The sequence below is a fragment of the Oncorhynchus mykiss genome, chromosome 9 (assembly GCF_057628025.1).
Source record: "Oncorhynchus mykiss isolate SJ-2025 chromosome 9, ASM5762802v1, whole genome shotgun sequence".
Lineage (NCBI taxonomy): Eukaryota > Metazoa > Chordata > Actinopteri > Salmoniformes > Salmonidae > Oncorhynchus > Oncorhynchus mykiss.
Window position 1 is genome coordinate 12,419,593 of NC_143030.1, and position 18,590 is coordinate 12,438,182.

The following is an 18,590-nucleotide window of genomic DNA, read 5'->3' on the forward strand; positions in this document are numbered from 1 at the left end:
CGATAGAGAGAGGGGGGAGAGGTGGGGGGAGAGAGGGGGGAGAGAGAGATGGAGAGGGGGGTGTAGCGAGAGAGAAATAGACACCATGATGAATCATGGTCATCATTAAGCTACAGTATGAACCCAAGGTTGGCTCTGTATTTCTCCCTGTCTCTCTGTCTCTATCTCCCTCTATGGCCCTATACCTCTCTCCCTTCTCTCCCTCTCTCTCGTTCTCTCTCTCTGTGTCTCTATCTCTCTCTTTCTCTGTCTCTGTCTCCATATCTCTCTCTCCCCTTTCTCTCTCTGTCTCCCTCTCTTTCTCTCTCTCTGTGTCTCTATCTCTCTCTTTCTCTGTCTCTGTCTCCATATCTCTCTCTCCCCTCTCTCCCCTCACTCTCTCTCTCTCTCTCTGTCTCCATCTCTTACTCTCTCTCTGTGTCTCTATCGCTCTCTGTCTCTGTCTCCATATCTCTCTCTCCCCTCTCTCTCTCTCTCTCTCTCTCTGTCTCCCTCTCTTTCTCTCTCTCTGTGTCTCTATCGCTCTCTTTCTCTGTCTCCCTCTTTTTCTCTCTCTTTCTCTGTGTCTCTATCTCTCTCTTTCTCTGTCTCTGTCTCCATATCTCTCTCTCCCCTCTCTCTCTCTCTCTCTCTCTCTCTGTCTCCCTCTCTTTCTCTCTCTGTGTCTCTATCGCTCTCTTTCTCTGTCTCCCTCTTTTTCTCTCTCTTTCTCTGTATCTCTATCTCTCTCTTTCTCTGTCTCTGTCTCCATATCTCTCTCTCTCTGTCTCCATATCTCTCTCTCTCTCTCTCTCTCTCTGTCTCCCTCTCTTTCTCCCTCTCTCTGTCTCCCTCTCTTTCTCTGTCTCTGTCTCCATATCTCTCTCTCCCCTCTCTCTCTCTCTCTCTCTCTCTGTCTCCCTCTCTTTCTCTCTCTCTGTGTCTCTATCTCTCTCTTTCTCAGTCTCTGTCTCCATATCTCTCTCTCCTCCCTTTCCTTGTCTCTTTCTGTTTAGTTTTGTTCCCTTCTTATCTATTTCATTTAATATATATCTTAAATGGCCGCATTTTCATGACTTTGACAATGCAAATTCGAGGCTTATTCTTAGCCTGTTAAACAAGGAATAGGGAAGTTAAATTCAAGTCACTGGCACATCGTATAACTATAATAGAGCTGGTAGATCTCTTCCTGTTTAGTTGTGTTTCTTTCGAATCTACACTATCTCTGTCTCTCTCTCCAAGAGTGTGCAAAGCTGTCATCAAGGCAAAGGGTGGCAACTTTGAAGAATCTCAAATATAAAACATACTTTGATTTGATGAACACTTTTTTTGGTTACTACGTGATTCCATGTGTGTTATTCCATAGTTTTGATGTCTTCACTAATATTCTACAATGTAGAAAATAGTAAAAAAAATAAAAATAAAGATAAACCTTGGAATGAGTAGGTGTGTCCAGACTTTTGGCTGGCACTGTACATCTTGAATAGTTTTTCTCTTGTCATCTATTTGATCCTTTCTATCCTGCTGTTTCACAGCCCTGTTTACCGCCCTGTAGGGCTCTGGCATTCTGGTACGTATTGCCTGAACAACGCCAGGGCTGCTTCTCAATATGCGCACTATTCCCTATATAGTGCACTACTTTTGACCACGGCCCATAGGGGCAATGGAAAAGGTTCCATTTGGAATGCAGCACATATAAGTGTATCCCATTTCATTATTCTAAGCCTCCCAAACTGCATTAGTTTTATAGGCATTCAAGGCTGTAGGCTGTTTATCTCAAGTAAACAGATACACACACATAAACACACACACAGCCTTGTATAACTTTTTTTTATTGTATTTATTTAACCTTTATTTAACTAGGCACGGGGATTAAAAATAAATATAAAATCAAATATGAATATAGGACAAAACACACATCATGACAAGAGAGACAACACTACACTACATAAAGACAGACCTAAGACAACACAGCATGGCAGCGACACATGACAACACAGCATGGCAGCAACACAACATGACAACACAGCATGGTAGCAACACAACATGACAACACAGCATGGTAGCAACACAACATGACAACACAGCATGGCAGCAACACAACATGACAACACAGCATGGTAGCAACACAACATGACAACACAGCATGGTAGCAACACAACATGACAACACAGCATGGTAACAACACAACATGACAACACAGCATGGTAGCAACACAACATGACAACACAGCATGGTAGCAACACAACATGACAACACAGCATAGTAGCAACACAACATGACAACACAGCATGGTAGCAACACAACATGACAACACAGCATGGTAGCAACACAACATGACAACACAGCATGGTAGCAACACAGCATGACAACACAGCATAGTAGCAACACAACATGACAACACAGCATGGTAGCAACACAACATGACAGCACAGCATAGTAGCAACACAACATGACAACACAGCATGGTAGCAACACACCATGACAACACAGCATGGTAGCAACACAACATGACAACACAGCATGGTAGCAACACAACATGACAGCACAGCATAGTAGCAACACAACATGACAACACAGCATGGTAGCAACACAACATGACAACACAGCATGGTAGCAACACAACATGACAACACAGCATAGTAGCAACACAACATGACAACACAGCATGGTAGCAACACAACATGACAGCACAGCATAGTAGCAACACAACATGACAACACAGCATGGTAGCAACACACCATGACAACACAGCATGGTAGCAACACAACATGACAACACAGCATGGTAGCAACACAACATGACAACACAGCATGGTAGCAACACAGCATGACAACACAGCATAGTAGCAACACAACGTGACAACAACATGGTAGCAACACAACATGGTAGCAGCACAAAAATATGGTACAAACATTATTGGGCACAGACAACAGCACAAAGGGCAAGAAGGTGGAGACAACAATACATCACACAAAGCAGCCACAACTGTCAGTAAGAGTGTTCATGATTGAGTCTTTGAATGAAGAGATTGAGATAAAACTGTCCAGTTTGAGTGTTTGTTGCAGCTCGTTCCAGTCACTAGCTGCAGAGAGCTGAAAAGAGGAGGGACCCAGGGATGTGTGTGCTTTGGGGACCTTTAACAGAATGTGACTGGCAGAACGGGTATTGTATGTGGAGGATGAGGGCTGCAGTAGATATCTCAGATAGAGGGGACTGAGGCCTAAGAGGGTTTTATAAATAAGCATCAACCAGTGGGTCTTGCGACAGGTTTACAGAGATGACCAGTTTACAGAGGAGTATAGACTGCAGTGATATGTCCTATAAGGTGCATTGGTGGCAAATCTGATGGCCGAATGGTAAAGAACATCTAGCCGTTCGAGAGCACCCTTACCTGCCGATCTAGAAATTATGATTCTGTAATCTAGCATGGTTAGGATGGTAATCTGAATCAGGGTTAGTTTGGCAGCTGGGGTGAAAGAGGAGCGAATACAATAGAGGAAACAAAGTCTAGATGTAACTTTAGCCTGCAGCTTTGATATGTGCTCAGAGAAGGACAGTGCACCGTCTAGTCATACTCCCAAGTACTTGTCTGAGGTGACAACCTCAATCTCTAAACCCTCAGAGGAAATACTCACACCTGTGGGGAGAGGGGCATTCTTCTTACGAAACTACATGACCTTTGTTTTGGAGGTGTTCAGAACGGTTAACGGTAGAGAAAGCTTGTTGGACACTAAGAAAGCTTTGTTGTAGAGCATTTAACACAAAATCCGGGGAGGGGCCAGCTGAGTATAAGACTGTATCATCTGCATATAAATAGATGAGAGAGCTTCCTACTGCCTGAGCTATGTTGTTGGTGTAAATTGAGAAGAGCTTGGGGCCTAGGATCGAGCCTTGGGGTACTCCCTTTGGTGACAGGCAGTGGCTGAGACAACAGATGTTCTGACATTATACACTGCACTCTTTGAGAGAGGTAGTTAGCAAACCAGTCCAAAGACCCCTCAGAGACACCAAAACTCCTTAGCCGGTTCCACAAGAATGAAATGGTCTACCGTATCAAAAGCTTTGGCCTAGTCAATAAAAATAACAGCACAACATTGCTTAGAATAAAGGGCAATGGTGACATCATTAAGGACCTTTAAGGTTGCAGTGACACACCTTGTTGGGACACACAATTCAGTACCATTCAAAATCCTGTTTTCCCTAACCCCTAACCATAACCCTAAACTTAATGCTAACCTTAACCCTAAACTTAATGCTAACCTTAACCCTAAACTTAATGCTAACCATAACCCTAAACTTAATGCTAACCATAACCCTAAACGTAATGCTAACCATAACCCTAAACTTAATGCTAACCTTAACCCTAAACGTAATGCTAACCATAACCCTAAACTTAATGCTAACCATAACCCTAAACTTAATGCTAACCTTAACCCTAAACTTAATGCTAACCATAACCCTAAACTTAATGCTAACCATAACCCTAAACGTAATGCTAACCTTAACCCTAAACTTAATGCTAACCATAACCCTAAACTTAATTCTAACCATAACCCTAAACTTAATGCTAACCTTAACCCTAAACGTAATGCTAACCATAACCCTAAACTTAATGCTAACCTTAACCCTAAACTTAATGCTAACCATAACCCTAAACTTAATGCTAACCTTAACCCTAAACTTAATGCTAACCATAACCCTAAACGTAATGCTAACCTTAACCCTAAACTTAATGCTAACCATAACCCTAAACTTAATGCTAACCTTAACCCTAAACTTAATGTTAACCATAACCCTAAACTTAATGTTAACCATAACCCTAAACTTAATGCTAACCTTAACCCTAAACTTAATGCTAACCTTAACACTAAACTTAATGCTAACCTTAACACTAATTGTAACCTTAACTCCAAACCCCCTAGAAATAGCATTTGACCTTGTGGGGACTAACAACATGTTTGTTTGTTTACTTTTCTTGTGGGGACATCTGGCTCCCACAAGTATAGTTAAACACGTCCACACACACATACAAACGTGCACAAACACAATGGGGGCAGCAGGTAGCCTAGTGGTTAGAGTGTTGTACTTGTAACCGAAAGGTTGCAAGATCAAATCCCCGAGCTGACAAGGTAAAAAAAGGTCTCTCTGCCCCTGATCATGGCAGTTAATCCACTGTTCCTGGTCTGTCATTGAAAATAATAATACATTAAATAAAAAAATTACACACAGTCCAGCTCACTGTTGTCTTTCCTTTTCTCTAGTGCTTTCTGAACATGGAGAAGAAGAACCGATGCTTCTTATCTGAAAGAGGAAAGTAACCAACGACACAAAGGTCTTCGAAAGAAGACCTTCCTGGAAAACCACAGTGGACTCTTCCTACAAGACTGTGTTGGCCTGCTGAACTAAAGCTAGAGCTAAAGCCTACACTCAGCTTAGGGTCAGGGGCATTGTCCCCAGAACCATTTGGTGCTCTACTTCAAAAGAACACTACAATCACAATGAACATCAGAGTACTTCCAAGTGGACCTTAACTGGAGTCTGGACTGGTTCCTTTTGTGAACGTAATGAGACAACACCACAATACTATTTTACCTTAGAACCCAGACCAAGTCGACCCCCAACTCTCTGAATGTCCCGATAGGACTTTCTAAGTGGATGAACTTGGACTATCCACAACTAGAAAACACCTTTTAACCCCCAACCAAGCCAATCCCAAGTATCCTGATGACCTGTGGACCTCTGGGTGGGTCCACTGCCCCCCTCTGGTGGTGACTGGGGTGTAGTCCAGGTCCAGCCAGGACCTCCAGACCCCAGGGGACCATCCCAGGATGGGAACCCCAGGAGGAGTAGCCTTACTGGGGGGCTTTGGTTCTTCCACCACGCCCTCTCTGGAGATGGGGGGCTGGATGGTCTGGCCAGGGGGGAATAACTCCACCTACCGTGGACTAAACCAGAGTCTACCCTGGGGGGCCGGGGACGGGGGAGCGGACAGCAACCTGTCATTGGGATCCCAGGCGGAGGTGGTGTTGAGAGCATCGCCCATGAAGGTCAGACGGTTTAACTGTTTTTATTTATCTCTGTTATTACAATTGTTATTATAGATTGTTAATGCTGTTGCTACGGAATGTGCTATATACAGTGCCTTGCGAAAGTATTCGGCCCCCTTGAACTTTGCGACCTTTTGCCACATTTCAGGCTTCAAACATAAAGATATAAAACTGTATTTTTTTGTGAAGAATCAACAACAAGTGGGACACAATCATGAAGTGGAACGACATTTATTGGATATTTCAAACTTTTTTAATAAATCAAAAACTGAAAAATTGGGCGTGCAAAATTATTCAGCCCCCTTAAGTTAACACTTTGTAGCGCCACCTTTTGTTGCGATTACAGCTGTAAGTCGCTTGGGGTATGTCTCTATCAGTTTTGCACATCGAGAGACTGACATTTTTTCCCATTCCTCCTTGCAAAACAGCTCGAGCTCAGTGAGGTTGGATGGAGAGCATCTATGAACAGCACTTTTCAGTTCTTTCCACAGATTCTCGATTGGATTCAGGTCTGGACTTTGACTTGGCCATTCTAACACCTGGATATGTTTATTTTTTAACCATTCCATTGTAGATTTTGCTTTATGTTTTGGATCATTGTCTTGTTGGAAGACAAATCTTCGTCCCAGTCTCAGGTCTTTTGCAGACTCCATCAGGTTTTCTTCCAGAATGGTCCTGTATTTGGCTCCATCCATCTTCCCATCAATTTTAACCATCTTCCCTGTCCCCGCTGAAGAAAAGCAGGCCCAAACCATGATGCTGCCACCACCATGTTTGACAGTGGGGATGGCGTGTTCAGGGTGATGGGCTGTGTTGCTTTTACGCCAAACATAATGTTTTGCATTGTTGCCAAAAAGTTAAATTTTGGTTTCATCTGACCAGAGCACCTTCTTCCACATGTTTGGTGTGTCTCCCAGGTGGCTTGTGGCAAACTTTAAGCGACACTTTTTTATGGATATCTTTAAGAAATGGCTTTCTTCTTGCCACTCTTCCATAAAGGCCAGATTTGTGCAATATACGACTGATTGTTGTCCTATGGACAGAGTCTCCCACCTCAGCTGTAGATCTCTGCAGTTCATCCAGAGTGATCATGGGCCTCTTGGCTGCATCTCTGATCAGTCTTCTCCTTGTATGAGCTGAAAGTTTAGAGGGACGGCCAGGTCTTGGTAGATTTGCAGTGGTCTGATACTCCTTCCATTTCAATATTATCGCTTGCACAGTGCTCCTTGGGATGTTTAAAGCTTGGGAAATCTTTTTGTATCCAAATCCGGCTTTAAACTTCTTCACAACAGTATCTCGGACCTGCCTGGTGTGTTTCTTGTTCTTCATGATGCTCTCTGCGCTTTTGACGGACCTCTGAGACTATCACAGTGCAGGTGCATTTATACGGAGACTTGATTACACACAGGTGGATTGTATTTATCATCATTAATCATTTAGGTCAACATTGGATCATTCAGAGATCCTCACTGAACTTCTGGAGAGAGTTTTCTGTACTGAAAGTAAAGGGGCTGAATAATTTTGCACGCCCAATTTTTCAGTTTTTTATTGGTTAAAAAAGTTTGAAATATCCAATAAATGTCGTTCCACTTCATGATTGTGTCCCACTTGTTGTTGATTCTTCACAAAAAAATACAGTTTTATATCTTTATGTTTGAAGCCTGAAATGTGGCAAAAGGTCGCAAAGTTCAAGGGGGCCGAGTACTCGCAAGGCACTGTATAGAAAAACAATCACTTCAATACCAGGGTAGGTATTTTGAGTGTACCCATTAGTTTACCAGTTATCTGCCATGGTCAAAGGTTCAGATGTTGACTGCTCCAGTCATCAAATCAAATCAAATCACATTTTATTTGTCACACATACACATGGTTAGCAGATGTTAATGCGAGTGTAGCGAAATGCTTGTGCTTCTAGTTTCGACAATGCAGTAATAACCAACGTGTAATCTAACCTAACAATTTCACAACAGCTACCTTATACACACAAGTGTAAAGGGATGAAGAATATGTACATAAAGATATATGAATGAGTGATGGTACAGAACGGCATAGGCAAGATGCAGTAGATGGTATAGCGTACAGTATATACATATGAGATGAGTAATGTAGGGTATGTAAACATTATACTAAGTGGCATTGTTTAAAGTGGCTAGTGATACATTTTTTACATGTATGGCAGCAGCCACTTAATGTTAGTCTGGTGGCCTTGAGATAGAAGCTGTTTTTAGTCTCTCGGTACCTGCTTTGGTGCACCTGTACTGACCATTCTAGTCATTCTATTTCTATGGTGCTAGCTATACAAATCAAGTTTGGTTGTATTTTGAAGGAGAAGAACTGGCCGGCGCTTCTCATCCTAGTCATCATCGCGCTGACGGTGGGCGGGAACATCCTGGTGATTCTGGCCGTCTCACTGGAGAAGAAGCTTCAGAACGCTACTAACTTCTTCCTGAGGTCGTTGGCTGTGGCCGACATGCTGGTGGGGATACTAGTGATGCCTATATCACTGATCAACATACTCTATGGTGAGTACAACTACTTTGGTCATAAACCCCTCACCTGACTTTAAAACCCATCAGCCCTTATCATGGGGAAACTACAGTACCCATAGACATGCTGGTGGGGATACTAGTGATGCCTATATCACTGATCAACATACTCTATGGTGAGTACAACTACTTCAACCCCTCACCTGACTTTAAAACCCATCAGCCCTTATCATGGGGAAACTACAGTACCCATAGACATGCTGGTGGGGATACTAGTGATGCCTATATCACTGATCAACATACTCTATGGTGAGTACAACTACTTCAACCCCTCACCTGACTTTAAAACCCATCAGCCCTTATCATGGGGAAACTACAGTACCCATAGACATGCTGGTGGGGATACTGGTGATGCCTATATCACTGATCAACATACTCTATGGTGAGTACAACTACTTCAACCCCTCACCTGACTTTAAAACCCATCAGCCCTTATCATGGGGAAACTACAGTACCCATAGACATGCTGGTGGGGATACTAGTGATGCCTATATCACTGATCAACATACTCTATGGTGAGTACAACTACTTCAACCCCTCACCTGACTTTAAAACCCATCAACCCTTATCATGGGGAAACTACAGTACCCATAGACATGCTGGTGGGGATACTAGTGATGCCTATATCACTGATCAACATACTCTATGGTGAGTACAACTACTTCAACCCCTCACCTGACTTTAAAACCCATCAGCCCTTATCATGGGGAAACTACAGTACCCATAGACATGCTGGTGGGGATACTGGTGATGTCTATATCACTGATCTATATACTATATCCCCCATACTCACTGGTGGGGATACTAGTGATGCCTACATCACTGATATATATACTATATCCCCCATACTCACTGGTGGGGATACTGGTGATGCCTACATCACTGATCTATATACTATATCCCCCATACTCACTGGTGGGGATACTAGTGATGCCTACATCACTGATCTATATACTATATCCCCCATACTCACTGGTGGGGATACTGGTGATGCCTACATCACTGATATATATACTATATCCCCCATACTCACTGGTGGGGATACTAGTGATGCCTACATCACTGATATTTATACTATATCCCCCATACTCACTGGTGGGGATACTAGTGATGCCTACATCACTGATCTATATACTATATCCCCCATACTCACTGGTGGGGATACTAGTGATGCCTACATCACTGATATATATACTATATCCCCCATACTCACTGGTGGGGATACTGGTGATGCCTACATCACTGATATTTATACTATATCCCCCATACTCACTGGTGGGCAGCGGTCCGGATCTGGACCCAGAACCCCGGTCCCGACTATTTTTTTTGTTATGGTGGGGGGGGGGGGGGGGGACTGGGTCGGGCTTCGACCCCTGGTCATATAAACACACACGTGTGTCGAACTGCAGGAAATGAGATTTAAAACCGCAACATTTTCTCTGCGCCAACAAGTGGTGTGTGAACAGTTTGGCGTCACATGGGTTGTGAGGTGGGGGTTTGTTACTAGGCCGATAAATGACAATATCCATCTGGACCTTGGACACCTAGGAAGTTTGTGTGACCAGACCTTCTCAAATAGTACTTGAGTATCCCTGTAATATATGGTTAGAAGGACTACAATACCCACAATCCCTGGAATATATGCTAAATGACTACAACACCCATAACCCCCATACTATATGGTAAAGAGGACTACAATACCTATAACCCCTGTACTATACGGTAAAGAAGGACTACAATACCCATAACTCCCTATCTCACTCATCTGATGGTACATTCACATTGTCCTTGGTCCATCTCGTATTTTCCAGTTGGGGGATTTGTAAATGCGAGATGAGCTCGTTGAAGTTGGAACAACTCTTCAACCAATGAGATTTTAGTTCGATGGCTAAGCTAACCAACATTGTAAGTTTGCTAGCTTGCTTACCTTGTCAATGTGTCAAACCAACTTCTGTCAATACTTGGACGCAGTGTGGGTGAGTAAAGGCTGTTACCCTAGCCATATTTCTTAATCTCAGCCAAAAGCATTAGGCTACATTAGGATGTGATCCTTTGCCTAGTCAAAACAGATCAGTCTGTTGGAGGATTACCTGTGGTGGCTCTGCTAAATGTTAGACTTGGGAGTACTCTGTTGTGTGTCAGCTGTCTGTCTGTGTCTCTCTCAGTATCCCCCTGTCTGTCTGTCTGTCTGTATGTCTGTCTGTCTCTCTCTCTCTCTCTCTCTCTCTCTCTCTCTCTGTCTCTGTCTCTGTCTCTGTCTCTCTCTGTCTCTCTCTCTCTGTCTCTCTGTCTGTGTCTCTTGCTGTCTGTCTCTCTGTCTTTCTCAGTATCCCCCTGTCTGTCTCTCTCTCTCTGTATTTCTCTCTGTTTCTCTCAGTTTCTCTGTCTGTCTTTCTTTCTCTCAATTCAATTCAATAGGTTTCACTGGCATATGTTAACATTGCCGAAAGCAAGTGAAGTAGATACAGAGAGAGAGACACAGAGAGAGAGAGAGAGAGAGAGAGAGAGAGAGAGATCTCTCTCTCCCTCTCTCTCTCCCTCTCTTTCTCTCTCTCTGTTTCTCTCTGTCTGTGTGTCTGTCTCTGTAGGACTGAATGAGTGAAATAGTACATGTACATGTGTGTTGAAGGATTACCTGGTGGCCCAACTAGCTGCTAGACTTGGGGTGCCACAGTATGTCAAGTTGTAGTGCTCAATGGTCTATGACTACACTACCGAAACATTCTGTTGGTGTTATGTACCCTGTATAAACATTCTGTTAGTGATATGTACCTTATCTAAACATTCTGTTAGTGTTATGTACCCTGTCTAAACATTATGTTAGTGTTATGTACCCTGTCTAAACATTCTGTTAGTGATATGTACCTTATCTAAACATTCTGTTGGTGTTATGTACCCTGTATAAACATTCTGTTAGTGATATGTACCTTATCTAAACATTCTGTTAGTGTTATGTACCCTGTCTAAACATTCTGTTAGTGTTATGTACCCTGTCTAAACATCCTGTTTGTGTTACGTACCCTATCTAAACTTTCTGTTAGTGTTACGTACCCTGTCTAAACATCCTGTTAGTGTTGTGTACACTATCTAAATGTTCTGTTAGTGTAGTCTGTGTAAACTGTCTCTGTCTCTGTGAGTGCATTAAGGTGTTGGTGTCACTTTGGGATATAGGATCGTTATTACTGTACTGTCTGTCTCTCTCTCTGTTGCTCTATTCAATTCAATTTGCTTTATTGGCATGACGTATATATTGCCAAAGCGTAGATTGTCAATGGGACAGTCAGTAACAATATTAATCAATGGTCTCTGTTCCTCTCCCTCTGTTTCTCTTTCTTGTTTTCTCTCCCTCCATTTCTCTCTTGTTTTCTCTCCCTCTATTTATCTTTCTTGTTTTCTCTCCCTCTGTTTCTCTCTCTTGTTTCTGTCTGTTAGTCTCTCCCTGTTTTTCTGTTTCTCTCTCTGTTTCTGTCTGTTAGTCTCTCCCTGTTTCTCTCTCTCTGTTTCTCTCTGTTTATGTCTGTTTCTCTCTATGTTTCTCTCTCTCTCTCACCCCCCCTCTCTCGCTCTCTCTCTCTCTATCTCTGTCTGTCTATCTCTGTCTGTCTATCTATCTACCTGTTGGATGGATAATGTATCCAGGATGGATAATGTATCTAGGATGGATAATGTACCTAAGATGGTAGTGTGGGAGCTATGGGAGAACAGAACGCACACACACAACACACACACACACACACACACACACCCTATGTCTTGTAACACACACACTGAAACACAGACACATACAGCATTGCAATCCACCTGCTACCACTTTAATTGAAAAAACAAAACAAATTAAATAAAAATTGATATGTCACATGCGCCAATACAACAGGTTCAGACCTTACCGTGAAATGCTTATAACAAACCCTTAACCAACAATTCAGTTCAAGAAATAGAGTTAATAAAATATTTACTAAATAAACTAAAGTTAAAAAAAATCTAATCAATCAAAAAGTAAAAGAATAAATGTACATAACAATAACGAGGCTAAATTCAGGTGGGTGCTGGTACCGTGTCAATATGCGGGGGGTGCAGGTTCATCAAGGTCATTTGTAAAGTGACTATGCATAGATAATAAAAAGCAAGTAGCATCAGTGTAAAAACAAAGGGGGTAGTGGCCATTTGATTAGTTTAGTAATTCAACAGACTTATGGCTTTGGGGTAGAAGCTGTTAAGGAGCCTTTTGGTCTTAGACTTGGCGCTCCGGTAGCCATAAGGGCTTCATAGCATATTGATGTTAACCACTGTACCATGTCCTGCAGACACCCCTAACACACACACACACACACACACACACACACACACAGCTCGTCCTGCAATGACCCAGGCAGATGTGTGTTATCCCATCATCCATATTAAATGGTCTTACATGGCTGATTACTAAAATGGCCTGTTTGTGTGTGTGTGTGTGTGTGTGTGTGTGTGTGTGTGTGTGTGTGTGTGTGTGTGTGTGTGTGTGTGTGTGTGTGTGTGTGTGTGTGTGTGTGTGTGTGTGTGTGTGTGTGTGTGTGTGTGTGTTTGTGCGAGTGCATGCGTCTTTCTCTCTCTGCTCAGCCACTCAGCCAAAGCCTTGATTAAATAATGACTTTAATTAGGAAATTATGTTTCTGTCTGAACAAATGGAGGGACAAAGAGAGTTCACAGTGTCTGTGTGTGACAGGTGGTTGTACACACACACACTGTGTAGGTTAGTTTATTAGGATTCACATTGGCACATGCAGCATCTACTCTTCCTGGTGTCCACATAAAGCATATAAACACATGACAGAGTACAGAACAGTTGTAGACGAGAACAACATCAGATATTACATTCACTTCTTGGAGCACCCATCCCGTCAGCGGGATCATTTTCGTTAACATCCGCTGAATTGCAGAGCGCCAAATTCAAATTAAATTACAAAAAATATTTTAATTTTCATGAAATCACAAGTGGAATATACCAAAACACTGTTTAGCTTGTTGTTAATAAAATCAAATCACATTTATTTATATAGCCCTTCGTACATCAGCTGATATCTCAAAGTGCTGTACAGAAACCCAGCCTAAAACCCCAAACAGCAAGCAATGCAGGTGTAGAAGCACGGTGTCTAGGAAAAACTCCCTAGAAAGGCCAAAACCTAGGAAGAAACCTAGAGAGGAACCAGGCTATGCGGGGTGGCCAATCCTCTTCTGGCTGTGCCGGGTAGAGATTATAACAGAACATGGCCAAGATGTTCAAATGTTCATAAATGACCAGCATGGTCAAATAATAATAATCACAGGCAGAACAGTTGCAACTGGAGCAGCAGCACGGCCAGGTGGACTGGGGACAGCAAGGAGTCATCATGTCAGGTAGTTCTGAGGCATGGTCCTAGGGCTCAGGTCCTCCGAGAGAGAGAAGGAAAGAGAGAAAGAGATAATTAGAGAGAGCATACTTAAATTCACACAGGACACCAGATAGGACAGGAGAAGTACTCCAGATATAACAAACTGACCCGAGCCCCCCCGACACATAAACTACTGCAGCATAAATACTGGAGGCTGAGACAGGAGGGGTCAGGAGACACTGTGGCCCCATCCGATGACACCCCCGGACAGGGCCAAACAGGAAGAATATAACCCCACCCACTTTGCCAAAGCACAGCCCCCACACCACTAGAGGGATATCTTCAACCACCAACTTACCATCCTGAGACAAGGCCGAGTATAGCCCACAAAGATCTCCCCGCCATGGCACAACCCAAGGGGGGGGGGCGCCAACCCAGACAGGAAGATCACATCAGTGACTCAACCCACTCAAGTGACGCACCCCTCCTAGGGACGGTATGAAAGAGCCCTAGTAAGCCAGTGACTCAGCCCCTGTAATAGGGTTAGAGGCAGAGAATCCCAGTGGAAAGAGGGGAACTGGCCAGGCAGAGACAGCAAGGGCGGTTTGTTGCTCCAGAGCCTTTCCGTTCACCTTCACACTCCTGGACCAGACTACACTCAATCATTTGACCCACTGAAGAGATGAGTCTTCAGTAAAGACTTAAAGGTTGAGACCGAGTTTGCGTCTCTCACATGGGTAGGCAGACCATTCCATAAAAATGGAGCTCTATAGGAGAAAGCCCTGCCTCCAGCTGTTTGCTTAGAAATTCTTGGGACAATTAGGAGGCCTGCGTCTTGTGACCGTAGCGTACGTGTAGGTATGTACGGCAGGACCAAATCAGAGAGATAGGTAGGAGGAAACCCATGTAATGCTTTGTAGGTTAGCAGTAAAACCTTGAAATCAGCCTTGCCTTGACAGAAAGCCAGTGTAGGGAGGCTAGCACTGGAGTAATATGATCACATTTTTTGGTTCTAGTCAGGATTCTAGCAGCCGTGTTTAGCACTAACTGAAGTTTATTCAGTGCTTTATCCGGGTAGCCGGAAAGTAGAGCATTGCAGTAGTCTAACCTAGAAGAGACAAAAGCATGGATTAATTTTTCTGCATAATTTTTGGACAGAAAGTTTCTGATTTTTGCAATGTTACGTAGATGGAAAAAAGCTGTCCTTGAAACAGACTTGATATGTTCTTCAAAAGAGAGATCAGGGTCCAGAGTAACGCGTCTCTCACATGTTAATCCACCTGGCCTGTCAGATTTCAAAAAAGCTTTACAGCAAAAGAAAACCAAGCGTTTATGTGAGGACATCTCTCTCAGCAGACAACTTTACAAACAGCTAGCAGCAAAGTAGATTGGTCACGAAAGTCAGAAAAGCAATATCTGAATCACAAAATGAATCACTTACCTTGGATTATCTTCGGATGTTTGCACACACGAGACTCCCAGTTACACAATAAATGTTCCTTTTGTTCAATAAAGATTCTTTTTATATCCAAAAACCTCCATTTGGTTGGCACGTTTTGTTTAGGAATCCAGATGCTCGTGCAGGTCACGACGGGCAGAAGAAAATTCCAAATAGTAAAGTTCGTAGAAACATGTCAAACGTTTTTTATAATGAATCCTCAGGTTGTTTTTCCAATAAATAATCAATAATATTTCAACCGGACGGTAGCTTTTTCAATAGGAGAGAGAGAGAAAAGGTCTGCTCCATGCTGCTCGTGCATGCAAAACTCTGGGTACACCCAGCTATCCACTCACGCAATGTGATCATTCTCGCTAATTTTTCAGAATAAAAGCCTGAAACTATGTCTAAAGACTGTTCACACCTTGTGGAAGCTATAGGGAAAGGAATCTGGTTGATATCCCTTTAAATGGAAGGAAGGCATGCAATGGAACAGAGAGATTTCAGATAAACAGCACTTACTGGTTGGATTTTCCTCAGATTTTCGCCTGCAATATCAGTTCTGTTATACTCACAGACAATATTTTGACAGTTTTGGAAACTTTAGAGTGTTTTCGATCCTAATCTGCCAATTATATAAATATTCTAGCTTCTGGGCCTGAGAAATAGGCCGTTTCATTTGGGCATGTTTTTCATCCAAACATCAAAATACTGCCCCCTAGTCTCAAGAAGTTAAAAACAAATAAGAAAATGATAGTTATGTATTGGAAATACACCAACATTATTACATACATATTCATATAGTTATATACATAGTAATATTGTTATATTTAAATTAAATTAGAACTTTAGAGAGAGGAGAGGTGCTGTTTTTAAAGGTAAACTTGTTTTTTGCCTCTGGTGACAGAGCATTCCACCATGACATGGTACATGATACATAATTAAGCGACGCATTAAATCTGTTTTTGTTTTGGGTACCGTGAAGAAACCCATAGTGGCCTGTCTGGTGGGGTATCTATGTGTTACGGTGCGTGAATGAGGACCCAAAAGCGAATTAACTTAAACAGAGCTTCTTTAATTACCAAACATAGGTAGGCTCAGACGGACCGGCAGATTCCGACAGGACAAGACAAGGTTACAGCAAACATGACGACAGTCTGGTTCAGGCATGAAACACAACAAACAAGAATCCGACAAGGACAGGAACAAAAACAGAGAGAGATATAGGGGACTAATCAGAGGGAAAAAGGGAACAGGTGGGAAACGGGGTGAATGGGTAGTTAGGAGGAGACAAGGAACAGCTGGGGGAAAGCGGGGGAGAAAAGGTAACCTAATACGACCAGCAGAGGGAGACAGGGTGAAAGGAAAGGACAGAAACACACAACATGACAATACATGACAGTACCCCCCCACTCACCGAGCGCCTCCTGGCGCACTCGAGGAGGAAACCTGGCGGCAACGGAGGAAATCCTCGATCAGCGCACGGTCCAGCACGTCCCGAGAGGGAACCCAACTCCTCTCCTCAGGACCGTACCCCTCCCAATCAACGAGGTACTGGTGACCACGGCCCCGAGGACGCATGTCCAAAATCCTGCGGACCCTGTAGATGGGTGCGCCCTCGACAAGGATGGGGGGGGGGGGGGGAAGACGAGCGGGGGCGCGAAGAACGGGCTTAATACAGGAGACATGGAAGACCGGGTGGACGCGACGAAGGTATCGCGGAAGAAGAAGTCGAACTGCGACAGGATTAATGACCCGAGAAATACGGAACGGACCAATGAACCGCGGGGTCAACTTGCGAGAAGCCGTCTTAAGGGGAAGGTTCTGAGTGGAGAGCCAAACTCTCTGACCGCGACAATATCTAGGACTCTTAGTTCTACGCTTATTAGCAGCCCTCACAGTCTGCGTCCTATAACGGCAAAGTGCAGACCTGACCCTCTTCCAGGTGCGCTCGCAACGTTGGACAAAAGCCTGAGCGGAGGGGACGCTGGACTCGGCGAACTGAGATGAGAACAGCGGAGGCTGGTACCCGAGGCTACTCTGAAAAGGAGATAGCCCGGTCGCAGACGAAGGAAGCGAGTTGTGGGCGTATTCTGCCCAGGAGAGCTGTTCTGACCAAGACGCAGGGTTGCGAAAAGAAAGACTGCGTAAGATGCGACCAATAGTCTGATTGGCCCGTTCTGCTTGACCGTTAGACTGGGGGTGAAAGCCGGAAGAGAGACTGACGGAAGCCCCAATCAAACGGCAAAACTCCCTCCAAAATTGAGACGTGAATTGCGGACCTCTGTCCGAAACGACGTCTGACGGAAGGCCATGAATTCTGAAAACATTCTCGATGATGATTTGTGCCGTCTCTTTAGCAGAAGGAAGCTTAGCAAGGGGAATGAAATGAGCCGCCTTAGAGAACCTATCGACAACCGTAAGAATAACAGTCTTCCCCGCTGACGAAGGCAGTCCGGTGACAAAATCTAAGGCGATGTGAGACCACGGTCGAGAGGGAATGGGAAGCGGCCTGAGACGGCCGGCAGGAGGGGAGTTACCGGACTTAGTCTGCGCGCAGACCGAACAAGCAGCCACGAAACGACGCGTGTCATGCTCCCGGGTGGGCCACCAAAAACGCTGGCGAATGGAAGCAAGCGTACCCCGAACGCCAGGGTGGCCGGCTAACTTGGCAGAGTGAGCCCACTGAAGAACGGCCAGACGAGTAGGAACGGGAACGAAAAGAAGGTTCCTAGGACAAGCGCGCGGCGACGGAGTGTGAGTGAGCGCTTGCTTTACCTGCCTCTCAATTCCCCAGACAGTCAACCCGACAACACGCCCCTCAGGGAGAATCCCCTCGGGGTCAGTGGAGGCTACTGAAGAACTGAAGAGACGAGATAAAGCATCAGGCTTGGTGTTCTTAGAGCCCGGACGATAAGAAATCACGAACTCGAAACGAGCGAAAAACAGCGCCCAACGCGCCTGACGCGCATTAAGTCGTTTGGCAGAACGGATGTACTCAAGGTTCCTATGGTCAGTCCAAACGACAAAAGGAACGGTCGCCCCCTCCAACCACTGTCGCCATTCGCCTAGGGCTAACCGGATGGCGAGCAGTTCGCGGTTTCCCACATCATAGTTACGTTCCGACGGCGACAGGCGATGAGAAAAATACGCGCATGGGTGGACCTTGTCGTCAGAGAGGGAGCGCTGAGAAAGAATGGCTCCCACGCCCACCTCTGACGCGTCAACC

General features: G+C 44.2%; 1 protein-coding gene across 3 annotated transcripts in view; it reads left to right on the forward strand.

Moving 5' to 3' along the window:
- Positions 1 to 18,590, forward strand: part of LOC110531418 (5-hydroxytryptamine receptor 2A) — a 267,870-nt gene that overhangs the window by 221,561 nt on the left and 27,719 nt on the right. For 2 of the 3 annotated variants that reach the window (XM_036987270.2, XM_090183467.1), the window contains 2 exons: positions 5,244 to 6,029; positions 8,356 to 8,551. In XM_036987270.2, the coding sequence (XP_036843165.1) occupies positions 5,811 to 6,029; positions 8,356 to 8,551 (415 nt within the window). In that variant the 5' untranslated portion in view covers positions 5,244 to 5,810. Of the gene's footprint in view, positions 1 to 5,243; positions 6,030 to 8,355; positions 8,552 to 8,984; positions 9,224 to 18,590 lie in introns of those variants that run through there. The other variant, XM_090183468.1, reaches the window with a different exon arrangement.